Genomic DNA, 13,925 nt, shown 5'->3' with positions numbered 1-13,925 from the left:
CATTGAGAAGCTTACTTACTGGACAGGGAAGTTACTCTTGATTATCCATGGTGCAGGAGAGTGGGATCTGGAGTATGGAGGAATATGGGTCTGGCATGGAGTAACTTTATGTTTCAGAGAATTCTATTCCCACGAAAAAACACGAATGAATGATCAGATGACCCGAATGGACGAAGATCTACGACTAACACGAGCAACATTACGAAAAGAGCTGGAATGGAAGGAAAAGATGGACATCAATTATAAACAGCTGCTGCAGGAGAAGCGCGACCTCATCACGCAGTAAGTATTACGACCTGTTGACAGCCAGAAGTGCTCTTGTAGGATAACGTTAGGATGTTTTTGCTCCTTCTGTAACTGATAGAATCTCTATGGAGGTTAATATTGGTCCCTTTCTTAGCCTTGGTGCGACATAGTCAGCCATGTTTTCCATTCCCCCATCACCATAACATCATTGATATGTTAATCCTCATGCATTAGTTTTGTAAAGGTCTGCTGATACAGTTAGCATAATGTTTTTGTGAAAAATGCAGGTCAATGTGTTTAAAAATTAATAAAATCAGATCAATTTTTTTCTCGACCTTTGATATAACTGGAATACTGTTCAAAGTGGCACTAAACCCAACTCACTCACTCATCATAAGAGCTTACAGCTGCAATGATGTAAATGTCCGATGTTGTTCTGTGTCCAAGTTATGTACAAATCGAGCATTTTGCAACCTGCTTGTACTGTAGCCATGTTCTTTGACTTGTGTCTTGGGAATCTTTCTGAAAAGTGGACCTCTGTTTCTGCCATTTGAAAGTATTATCATTGTCAAACACTTTGTTGTATAAATGTATTTATGCCAAGTTATATTATTATTCAAACAGACTTCTCTCTTTGTCCCAGCTGTTAACAGTATATTGCCAAAATAACTGCATCGTCAAATCTTCACGGGATTGTGTTCACAAGGTTCCTCCAGATTATTTTTAACCAATGACACGACCTGGTTCCAGGGATCCTCACACCAGGGCTGGGACAAGTCCAAATTCATTACCTGGGTACCCACCCCTCTATTACCCAACCCGAACTGGGTACCTGCGGTAGGTTTCAAGAGATAGGCCCTGGGAAAACAATTCAATACACATGTAAAAAAAATCTGGTCATGCGCTGAAGTTGACTGAAGTTTTATCTTTATTCAAACATATACTCGTCAGAAGGAATGCGTACATAGTCAGTACCCTTCCGACCCGAGAACCCCAGTTATCCATCCCATCCCTACCTCAGACCCAATTACATCAAACACACGGTAATCATGACCGACATGTGCGATAGCCTGTCAGCCGCCTGCTCAGTGCACTGCCTCTATGTCTGGCAGTTGTACGGTTTGAACACAGTTCGTGCCCAGAGCAGCTCGCATTGATGTGGGGCGGTCAGGTAGCCTAGTGGTTAAAGCGTTCGCTCGTCACGCCGAAGACCCGGGTTCGATTCCCGACATGGGTACAATGCGTGAAGCCCATTTCTGGAGTCCCCCACCGTGATATTGCTGGAATATTGCTAAAAGCGGCATAAAGCCATACTCACTCACTCACTCACTCTCTCACTCACTAATGCAGCTCGCATTGATGTGGGGCAGTCAGGTAGCCTAGTGGTTAAAGCGTTCGCTCGTCACGCCAAAGACCCGGGTTCAATTCCCGACATGGGTACAATGTGTGAAGCCCATTTCTGGTGTCCCCCGTCGTGAAATTGCTGGAATATTGCTAAAAGCGGCGTAAAACCATACTCACTCACTCACTCAGTGTGGATAGGACAGTGTTCAGGTTGTGTATGTACTGGACATCAACCATTATAATCTGGCCTCCTTTCATAATTCGAATAGTTTACAAGAAATTGACACGGTCAATACAAGAATGCATAGTCACAATATGTGTTCAAAGGTGATGGAGGAACGTATTGTTATCAAACTCGGAAGTATTGATGATGTAGTTACTGTTGTGCAGAAAGAAAATTGCTTTTTCTCAGTGTTTTAAATTATTTTAATAGCGGCAATCCCAAGTCAGTTAGCATACAAGCTGGGAGGTAGTATATCAGTAGTCATTGTAGACGTATCGTCAAGCTGTAGCATATTTGTAGATGTTCATCACAGAGATCATCATTGTTTACTCTCTACACCATTTGTTCACCTGGTAACTCTTCTTTCTTGCCTACTCCGACTCAAATGCCATTTTGTTTAAGGTATGTGAAACTTTCTGATTTTTCTTCTGTTCTGGCTTTCTGCATGCTTTCACTGTGTTGTCATGTGTGTCTGTCCAGCACCTAGCACTGAGCTGAGAATTGTTTGTATTTGTTGTTATGCATAATTTACTATTTTGTGAGCCTGAAAACAAAATCACTTTGTTTTTGCAATAATTGTTATTTTCGTCATCATATCAGAAAATAATCCCTGGTTATTGTGAAAAGCTCTCCATTATTTACAAAATGTATTATGTTTGTGTTTTTTTAAGGAAATTATGGACTTTTCAAATAAGAATCAATAGATTCTTTCTGCATTTACAAACAAATTAAAGATTGGAAACAAATAAAAGCAATTAGATAAAACCTAAACACGAGTGTTGTATGCGCTGAGTGGTTTGTTGTGAATCTTCAACCGAGGCCGAGGTCACTCTTACAGTCGGCCCAGGTGTTTTATGTTTTTTGTAGAAGTGGTAGCAGTTGTTTGTAACTGATTGTTAATGCGAACTATTTATTTGAATTATTTAATCAACTTGTCTTGAAACCAAGCTCACACTGTAAAGTTTATCCCCTCAAGAATGAAACTAAGTTTCATTTTAAAACACATCCTCTTTTTGAAACCAGCCTCTTTTTGAAACTCAGCCTATTTGGGAAACACACCCTTTTTTGAAACCTTCCTCTTTCTGAGAACTAAGCCTGTATGAAACCAAGCCTCATTTTGAAGATTTTTAAATTTAAACTGCACATTGAGCACATTTTTATTCATTTGTTTTTTGAAAACTTTGTTGCTGATTCTACTCCAAATGTCCATGGTGACTTTACTTCTGCGATATATTTTGTACAACTCCACAGATATTTACATTGTACCAGTCAGTGTACGCTTTCTTACCTACACTCCCAACCCATTGTGGCCAAGTTGTCAAGGTGCTGCAGTGTTGCATCCTTTGGGCACGCGGGAGACTTATGATCATGGGTTCGAATCCCAGTTTGCCCCTATTCTGTGTCTAGGTTTAACAGCACCATACCCGTGCTCGTGGGTGACCTACATCACTTTAGGCTTTCTTCACACATTATTCCGACACTCCGTGATATAATTGGGAAACAAAACTCACTTATTGCATCAATGATGCATTTCCAACTTTTGATATATGTATTACATATGTACAGATATATATATCCCATAATCACTCCCATATACCAGACCCTTATACTGGCCGTTCTCACCCTATCTCTCTGTCCAGACCAGACACATCACAGGCTGAATACAGAACAAAACCCCATTCACGCAATCCTTCACTTTTTCTAACAGTAGATGTTTTCATCAAAACATAACAGCAGTTGATGATTTAGTTTCAAATTATTTTTGTGACGTGTTATGAGCCAGTATATTTGGTGTTGTTCATGACGGAGACTCTCTCCGCCAGTGTTATGTTGCCTTTAGATGGTGATGGGTGTATTGTAGAGTGCTTTGTTGTTCATAAGATATGTTTCATAGTTGTGAATAAGAAGCTCAACTTCACCTTAAATATTAGAAATATGCTGCACAAAAGAAGTTAAAGAACATCCATCTTGTTCGTATGACAACAGTTAACCTGTCATGGCTGGTGGGTGTTGCAATACAGCCGTCCAATTGTGGGTGCTCTTTAACTGTTTTGAGGAGTTTTTTTATAATAAAATCACACATACAGTGTTTGCTTACATTTTAAGGCCAGACCATTTTTATTCATTAAAGTCTCCATGTTTTTGACTAAAATATTAAGGTACTATGTGGTTAATTAAAAGTTATTGACGTCGTATCCGTACATGTTTGTAGTTCTATTTCCTTCCAAAAGATTTTCAATGAAAAATAAATGTTCAACATTCAAATTAATATGTCCCACATTCTGAAATTACTTCAATATCAATGAGCTCATTCGAAATACATTATTTTATTTGTAAAACAATACATATGACCTTATTGCTGTAATTTGAAAGATAGTTGCTCATATAATGTTACATCATTTTAGCGAAGTTATATTGTTTTGTTTCCTATTCATTAAATTTGGGGAAAATACTCTTCATATTTTAAATCATGGAAAGATCTTGATGTGTTTTCTAACAGACGTGATTCATTAGCAACCACACAGCCACACATTTTCTGCAAAGAGAAACAAATAACCTATGCATATGACTTTTTGAAGTTTGTTTCGTTTCAAGTCAATATTCATTACACAAGAATCTTAAAGATATTTACAAAATCTGTTTTAATTTTCTTTAAATAGTTTACAATCACATGCAGCAGAGTTATTGCCCTTCACTACAGATGTGAGAGTTACTTCCCTTTATGCATGTTATGAAGGACAGATCCTTACTGTCACATGCAGGTCACTTGACTATTTACAGGATGACGGAGGTGGAAGAGACAGTCCGCGATCGAACTCGCTCCCTCTCCATGTTACAAGTGCGTACCAAATTCTTAGAGGAGGAGACCTCAAGACTACAGGACCATGTCGACACTCTTTCTCAGCAGAAACACAGTTTAGATAGGCTTGTCAAAGATCTGCGCCTCGGCAAGGATCGAGATGTGAGTTCATATATATAATGGGAAATGTATAAAAGATATTTTAGTGAAAATATGTTAGAAAACAGTTAATATCACCAGGCATGTTGATGGTTATAAAATATATGTAGTTGATTTTACTTGAGTCAATGGCAAAGAGGATAGTTTTCTAGCTTTTGGCAGTCGCCGATGTAGCGAACATGTTTTGTTTGTGTTTGTATGTTAACGTTGACAGGCCGACCTCGGGCAGTTGTTTTATTTTTGATTCACTGATCCACTGACCAATAATGAGTAATGAAAGTCAAATTTAAAAACAATATTTATGTCTTCCCAACAGATGTGAATGTATTGTTTTACCCTAAGATATCAAAATTTGGTTTTGAAAACAAAAAATCGATAAACCAAGCTAAAAAATGTCCTTGGTAAAAAATACATCAAACTCAAACATTGAATGGTAAAAATGCAGTTGTGATTGTTAGCAATACCTCAGTAACTGAAACAAATATACATCTGAAATGTTACAACATCCTTTATACATGATTATGTACCTCAGATGGAAGGTTTGATGCAGGAATTCTTGTCTCAGAAGCATATCGCGAAGAACCCTGGACTAACTTGACATGTCTGTGTTTTAGGAATATGATGATATTGACTACACATATTATGGACGGATATTCCCCCGTTACCATGGTTACCATGGATACCTGAATTACTGAATAGTGAGAATGAGTGCAACAAAGTTAATTAACTGTTTCAAGTGTGTTCAAGTTCCACTAATCAAATGCATTTGTTTTGAATGAAGAAGCACGAAGGAGTGACAATGCACTGTTATGGCACGTTTTGCACCCAATTTTACACCATTGATATTTCGTTTGTGATTCGTTTTGATAAATTTGTTACTTTATTGTTAAAGTCATCAATTTCTATTGATTCGATTTTCATATATTTATATATCTATTTTTTGTTATATTATTTATCCAGTGATATCTGCATTTTATTATATTATTATATTATATTATATTCCAGGGTAGTCGGGTAGCCTAGTGGTTAAAGTGTTTGCTCGTCACGCCGAAGACCCGGGTTTGATTCCCGACATGGGTACAATGTGTGAAGCCCATTTCTGGTGTCCTCTGCCATGATATTGCTGGAATATTGCTGAAAGCGGCATAAAACAATTCAACTATTTATTTGATTTATTTACGGAGTAGAGTGAGTGTATCCATTATGGTTTGGCTTTGATAGATTGTTGAGGGTTTCTACTTGTTTCATGCATGCAGTAGTGCAGCTGTCAGGTTTGTAATTGTCCATCTCTTTATCCACCTCTCCGTCAATTTTAGGACATCATTTATTTATTTTTTCTTCACTGTTTACACCCTTGTTTAAGCAATATGGCAACCACCATTGTAAAACCATTTCGTCACAGTTTATGTGTTTATTACCTTAGATTAGGGGAGCACGAGAGGCCAAGTGGTTGAGGATGTTGTAACTTGCTGGGCAGAGTTACTGCCCTTTGCAGACAGGATCTGCTGGTAGTAGGTTCCAAGATTTCTCCTGTTTATGACCTTGGTCTGTTGGCTCCATACTCATGCTATGGTCAGTGTCTTCATCCATGGGGATTCCGCGTAAGAATATTGGTCCCCATTAAGCTTTTCATGTTATAAAGAGGTGACTCAATGGATCGTGTGGTCAGGCTCTGTCAATGCATCTATATTGCATGATGTCAATTACAGGGTTGTCTGGTCCGGTGCGGCGTTACGCAAGAAACAAAGAACAACACAATGGTCAATGACTTTACATTGGCTTCTCCTTTACATTGAGCTGGGATATAACTGAACTCCTGTTTAGGTGGTGGTTAGATTATGTTTTAAATTTATTTCCCTGAACTGATTGTCTGGTCAAGACTGGATTTACAGACCGCCATCATATTGCTGGAATATTGCAGTGCAGCCTAAATAAACAACAAACCAACAAAACCTATTAGGAATATGTGGTCATTATGTGATTGGATGTCATTGTACTCCAACTGAAATATTGTTGGCTATATGTGGCAACAACAACAACAACAAGAAGTACTGGGCTGTTAAATGTTTACACATCAGTAAAACAAAGTAAATTTAAACAAATCACAATCTCAAGGCAAGCAGAAATATTTCTGAATCATTATTGTGCTTATGGCCTCACCCTTATATCAATGGGGAAATTTGCACATGAACATGATGAAGTGCCTGCTATGTTTTGACCTCTTGGATAAGTGCACAATGTAATTATTTCACAAAATCTTCTGGGATTTCTTTCAACCATCTTTCCACAACAGTAGGATTCATATGTCCCACTTCCATCTTCCACAGTAACACGTCTCTTCTTTGTCTTCTTTGTTGTATGTATCTGTTACTGCTGTAATTTCTCAGTGTTGGTTTAAAAGGTGCTGTAACACGAGTGCCTGTTGGACCTTCAGGGCATTAACATATTCCCACACCGACAATGCTCACTTTCTGTACACTCCATGTCAAGCACATGCTGACAGCTACTTCTTTGAGCTGATCTTCCTATTGATACAGTTTAATACTTCATTCACAGATATCGAAATGGTTCAAGTGAAGAAACAAACACTCAAATTCATCATATAAAAATATGTACTGTTTCTGAGGTGAATTAAGATGCAGTCAGTTTGAAATTGTATTTAAAAAGTTGATAGTTTTATGCTAATAGTCAAGTGACAAGGAATTTTTCCAACAACGCAGATACTGTTAGGAAACTATGTATCTTAATTTGCAATGTATGTAAAATTTCTTGCAATTTGTTCTTATTTGTTTGAATGCATATCATGACTGCAATATCATACAGTGTAATTAACCTTGCATTGAACTAGATTTAATCTGAGTTATCTCCCCATAGGTTGCACGGGCTTACCCTACGGATGAGTATGCAGGGAGTTTCACAAGGGGAACAAGTGGAATCGGAAACAGCATAAACTCCAGTTGGGACCAGGACCACCTGTCGGATGCTATGTTGACGATGCGAAGATCTTCCTCACATATTAATGGCTATCTTAACAGAGCCTATCCTGATGGAGTGCTCAATCTGTACTCCAGGCAGGACAATGAAAGTGAAAAGTCATTTGAGGGTGAACAGGAGTATGAAGCGTAATACTGTGACCTTGAGATACAATGTCAATGTGGAGGTGAAGGTTCTGACCTTGATGAAACAATGTCAAGATGACGGTTGTGGCCTTGATTAAACAATGTCAAGGTGAAGATTGTGGCCTTGATAAAACAGTATCAAGGTGAAGATTGTGGCCTTGATAAAACAAAATGAAGGTGAAGGTTGTGACCTTGATAAAACAATGTCAAGGTGAAGGTTGTGACCTTGATTAAACAATGTCAAGGTGAAGGTTGTGACCTTTATTAAACAATGTCAAGATGAAGGTTGTGACCTTGATTAAACAATGTCAAGGTGAAGGTTGTAACCTTGATTAAACAATGTCAAGGTGAAGATTGTGATCTTTATTCAACAATATCCAGGTGATAGTTATGACCTTTTCAGTGTCATATACATTAGAATTTTGACCTGCAATGACTTAACGGTTACAATCGCACATGAACTATTTGGCACTGTGGGCTGAACATCTTCTGTTGATCTGCCTTTACCTCCAAGTCCAGAAGAATGACTGGAACCTACTGTAGGATACTTTGTAAATATGTCAGGTGTGTGATGGCCTTACCATGTGCTATACCATTTCTAACATGATCAGATTGTTGTGGTTTCATTTACTTCATAAACCATGTTGTGATGTTGTTCCTTATTAAACCACACCAATGTTTCACCATATTGAATACCAGTTCCTCTAGTATGTGAGAAACATTGTAAAAGGGTTAATTTTATGTGTTACTTACCTCATGATGAAGTTGCACTTATGGGATGAAATGGAAGACATATAGCAACAACGATGTTATTAGTCCCGCAAAAGCAGTACTTTATGACAAAAAATATATTTTTATATATCTACTTTGTTAAATGGTACGAAGTCAATTTCATGTTGTTTTTATTCAGTCAGTTATTGCCATATTCTAGTGTACTGAGGTGTCATTCATCATTCCTGTGATGTCACGTTTTTAAAACGACCAGTGTGTTTTATATCTTATTCTGTAAATCAGGTAAACAGTCTTGATATTTCTATTTCTCTGTTTGAATATCAAACATATCAAACAGTGGGCCCCCATATTTAACCATAGTTATTGGGTTGGAAAGTTTCTTAAATTCTTAATGCTACACAAATTGTATATAGTGATATACTTGTTATAACACCTTGCCATCTTTGATTTAACCGTGGAATGCATGTATGTGTGGCATGCTTGGCACTCCCTGTGAAGAGTTGTGTCCCTTAGGTGTGGCGTGAAATGCTTATAATCCCTGGCTTGTCAGCAACACACCTGTGGTCATGAGTTTTACCAAAGTCGAAAACGGTCTACGACCTGTGACACTGTTTGAAATGAAACTGACAGCCTGAAAATGGATGGTGTATGTTCGCATCTTGAAGGAATACAATTACAACCTTCAATGGTTTATGAAATCTTAACATTATCAATGTGTTTGTGTCAGTCCCACATAATACTGTGACAACTATTATTCTGTTTCCTGTACAGAGAAAACCGTCCAATACTGTTGTGTATATACCTGACTGATGTTTCAGACATGCAAGTGGATCAGCTTGTCTGTTCCATCTGTCATTAGACTTGGTCATGCCATGTTCGATCCAATAAGTGCCTTTGGGTGGCCCCGTTGTTGCAGCAATGACATGTCAGCTAAACACTGAGTTTGGTTCTCCACGTGTGTGATGCCCATTCGTGGTGTTGTCTTAGGGCTGCAATTAGGGGTGCCTTGATTCATTCTTCACAAGTTTACTCCAGAAGATTGGATTAATGAATATCCTACCCTTGTCCTTGTTTTAATTTTGAATGTGATACTTTGATGGCGTCCCTGCATGAAGTGTTGCTAATAAAACCATGAGATCATTCAAAATTGCCTTTAGACTTGAGAGGGATCCATGTCATGACATCATCATGATGGGCACTCACACAATCCAGTCAGATTTTACACTGTTACTTGTAGCTGATCTCAGGGCGTCTGGCCGCCATATTGACAGACGACATAGTGTTTATGTTACGGCTCCGTGCATCACTTACATCTAAAGTCAATGCTAATATACATTATGTGATGCCATTTTGCTGTAAGGAGCTTGAAATAGAGATAATATAGTAATTGGACAGGGATCAGCAAACTGTTTGTCGGCTATGGTAGGGTTCATGGAAATTTCAACGTCCTTGACCATTAAGATGTTTTTATCATCCTATTGAGGGGATTTTGATTCAGGTAAAATAATTGCAGAATGCAACAAGAGAATGCCCAGGTGCTTATTGGGACAAATTTGGCATCATGTTGTTACTTTATGTATCCTGAACAGTTTATTTATATTGTTTTGTTGTGCCTAGTTTCATGTCCTTTCCTATCAAGTCACTGTTATTTGGAGAAGAATGTTCCTGCTCTCATAATTGTCACATGTTCAGAAAATATTCTGGAAACTATCCGTCCATTTATACAATGTTAGATTTACACTTTTCTAGAATGTTTTCAAGAGATGTGACAGGATGTCCAATATTGAGAGCAGGTTGTAAATAAATGACACTGAGCAGCACCTTTGTATTTCGATGTGGGTGACATTTTACATACACCTCTGGTCAACAAGACCAGAAAACAAGCTTCTTTCTATTATATTAATTTCAGCTTATTGTTCCAAAATCACTTCATATCAGTTCCGTGATCACTAAGGTTTCAACAACTTATAAATTGGGGAAGAGGCAGGGAACCTCATAGTTTTGTTGGATGATTGTATTTATTGTGGAACAAATTAAGTTTTTTGAAAATATTCACAGCCCTGCCATTCCCAGAATATCAAATGTTCAGTACCTAACAACAAAGATAAACCAAAAATGTAAACAAGTTTGTTCATGTGTGATTGCATTTCGTTTAATACCTGACAAAGGCTGAAACGTAAGTTGTCTGACAAAAAGACAAGTGCATCCGTTACCTGTCTGGATTCGGCTGATGGTCTCTGAGAACAGCAGGTGCGCACCAAGCAACCATCTGAATTCGGCAGATGGTTTCTCAGAACAGCAGGTGCGCGCTAAGCACCCATCTGAATTCGGCAGATGGTTTCTGAGAACAGCAGGCGCGCGCTAAGCACCCATCTGAATTCGGCAGATGGTTTCTCAGAACAGCAGGTGCGCGCTAAGCACCCATCTGAATTCGGCAGATGGTTTCTCAGAACAGCAGGTGTGCACCAAGCAACCATCTGAATTCGGCAGATGGTTTCTCAGAACAGCAGGTGCACGCTAAGCACCCATCTGAATTCGGCAGATGGTTTCTCAGAACAGCAGGTGCGCACCAAGCAACCATCTGAATTCGGCAGATGGTTTCTCAGAACAGCAGGTGCACGCTAAGCACCCATCTGAATTCGGCAGATGGTTTCTCAGAACAGCAGGTGCACGCTAAGCACCCATCTTGATTTGGAAGATGGTGTCTGAGAAAAGTATGTGTAATTATATCTATCTGATTGGTGGAAATTAGAGACAGTTGATGACTGTCAGTGATATGTATATGGATGCCATTGGTACGGGAAGAGATGTCTCAGTTTCGCTCAGCTGTTATTAAAAACCCAATATTATACAGAGATAATTGAAATATGATCACATGTATTATTATTGTTGTTGATGCGGAGTTCTGTATGGTTTAATTTGTATGTTTATATAAATATATGACAGTGTTTGGATATTTTTTAATGCATTTATTCTGTTATTCCGTACTAAGAGGATCCAGTTGTTAGTCGGATAGTTGCAAGGAAAGTAGCATCTCAGACTGACCTAGCAATATTACTGTAGTTCTCAGTATTATACAGGCTTAAATATGATAGTTCTCAGGGGCTGACTCACCAGGATAACATGATTTCTGCTTTGGCCTGACCACGTTTCTCTTAGTTTTACAAATTCAAACATTCAAACTTGGTTGTCAGGTTTGAAAGAAGTTATTGAATCATGCATTTGACAGAAAAGCAAACGAGGAAATGGTAGAAGGAAACATAATTTTCTTCTCACAATGTTTTTCATCATTTAATTTTTCCTTTAACAAATTAAAAAGTATGGAAGGTTCATCCTTAGAATGAAGTAGGATTATCTGTTCTTGTGTCAAATTTGTAAATACTTTAATTGATTTTCCTGCTCTAATGGTCTTGTCTGTGAAGCAAGAATGATTTTTTAAATTTTAGTCATAACATGTTGTCTCAGATCTGTGATATGTGTGTTTGGTATTTTACTCGTATACTTACATTGGTTTTAACATATATTCCATCATTTCATTCCTGACTACGAGCACGGAGTCTCGCACAGACTCGTTGGTACAATCTGGTGTTGTTGATATGTCTTTGCCCTGGGTTTGATGAAATCTAATGTCAGTTTTGTCATAAATAGTGCAAATTCAGATATCATTTTTAGAATAGTGTGTTAATTATACACTGAACTGCTTTGAAGACACACTCATCTAATTAGGCTCTTTGTTTGATTGTCAGATCATAAAGGCCAGCGATGACAGTCAGTTTTTATGGTTTGTGACCTAGTTCACGCCCAAAGTGACATAATGCATTTGTGCTGTAATGATTCCCATGTTCTAGGTACAGTGTTTGTCATGTCATGTTGGCATGTAACACACAAAGGATACTTCTTTGTCCTTTTTATGTTAAAATATGTGTATCATTAAAAATCATGTTGATGAAATATCAGTAATAACAAAATATAATTTTGAAAATATCTATCTTTCCATGTGACATATTTGTTTTAACAGACTTGTTTTTTTGTGAAGGACACTTCCAAGAGTTACCTTCCCCTCTTATTGGCCTACTTCAAAATTCATTAATGTTCACGCTGTTTCATTTGCGACCTTCTACGTCCACCCTTGTTTAAAGTTTATAGATTTGTTTAAACAAATTATCCGGGAGCTTGTTTAAGTTAAAAATAAAATTAAAGATAAATTTGTGAAGCTCTATCTGTTTTATTTAAGAAACTGATATTAACTACTAATATCCATTCAGTGGCAGATGCTTTACTTGTGTCATTCATTACAGCCCTAATAAATATGTAAATATACTTCTCACCTTTTCATAGCGATATTCCTGGAATGCCATTTTCAAAGAGATGGATTACTTGTGTTATTTTTGTACCCGGTACATATAGTATCAGTATCGTAATGGAGAGTTGAGTAACATATTCATAATGTAAATCCAGGTATGATTAGAAACAGATAATTTTCCATGTATTTCATGAAGATGTCATGTTTTACAAGCCAGAAAAAACAGATTTGACCAGGGACTGGTGTGTTATGTACATTCCAAATTGTGTTTTGTGATTTGCCATATGTACCTTTTACAAAATCATCAATATTAAACATATATTTTGTAGAATATTTTAAGTCATTATTCCCGTTTTAATGCCATAGTGGGTTTTCTATTCAAGTCAAGAAACCATTCCATTTTATGTACATTCCGTCAGGAGATGCAGGAAGCGGGCAGATAAATGCGACTGCAGCAGAGGTTCCATTGACTCGACTCACTGATGTGATACCGGAATCTCTTTTAGAATAGTGGAAAAACTTGATTGGAAGTGAATGTATTCATTGATAAAGCTTCTCAGTTTTGCAAATGCATCATCAAAGACCTACATTTGTCATTATTGAATTTAACCATCAAGATTCACCAACCCTACACTGTGAGCAGTCGTTGTCCACTATATCAATTTAAAAAAAAGTATATTTCAAAGAAAAATCTCTTGTCAGTGTCCCCTATACATGATAATCCTGTTTGAAACTATTTCATAACTTAAGACAAAAATGTCAAATTATATTTTGTTGCAAGCTTATGCCTTTTATTATAATGAAAAGGAGACTGCTCCAGTCTACATCTCCAATTCAAATGAGTTTTTTGTGCATGTTTGTCACTCACCACACACGATGGACAACATAACGTTCATTAAGTTGTCTTATGTTTATTTTTAAATTTAGTAAGAGAGCTCAAGTTATGTACCTGGTCTTCCAATAAGGGGAACTCTGTGTCAGTGCCTGTTTATTACAGTG

At 37.6% G+C, this 13,925-nt stretch overlaps 1 protein-coding gene across 6 annotated transcripts in view; it reads left to right on the top strand.

The window, feature by feature from the left end:
• The window catches only part of LOC139471630 (uncharacterized), a 75,142-nt gene extending 64,130 nt beyond the window's left edge, over positions 1-11,012 (top strand). For 3 of the 6 annotated variants that reach the window (XM_071254024.1, XM_071254022.1, XM_071254025.1), the window contains 3 exons: positions 118-282; positions 4,595-4,775; positions 7,647-11,011. In XM_071254024.1, the coding sequence (XP_071110125.1) occupies positions 118-282; positions 4,595-4,775; positions 7,647-7,898 (598 nt within the window). In that variant the 3' untranslated portion in view covers positions 7,899-11,011. Of the gene's footprint in view, positions 1-117; positions 283-4,575; positions 4,776-7,646 lie in introns of all 6 variants that reach the window. The other 3 variants (XM_071254023.1, XM_071254026.1, XM_071254027.1) reach the window with 3 other exon arrangements.
• Positions 11,013-13,925: the final 2,913 nt, after the last annotated feature.

The sequence above is a fragment of the Haliotis cracherodii genome, unplaced genomic scaffold, assembly GCF_022045235.1.
Source record: "Haliotis cracherodii isolate W230 unplaced genomic scaffold, xgHalCrac1.p SCAF_23, whole genome shotgun sequence".
Classification (NCBI taxonomy): domain Eukaryota; kingdom Metazoa; phylum Mollusca; class Gastropoda; order Lepetellida; family Haliotidae; genus Haliotis; species Haliotis cracherodii.
This window is presented reverse-complemented; position numbering and strand designations above follow the sequence as displayed.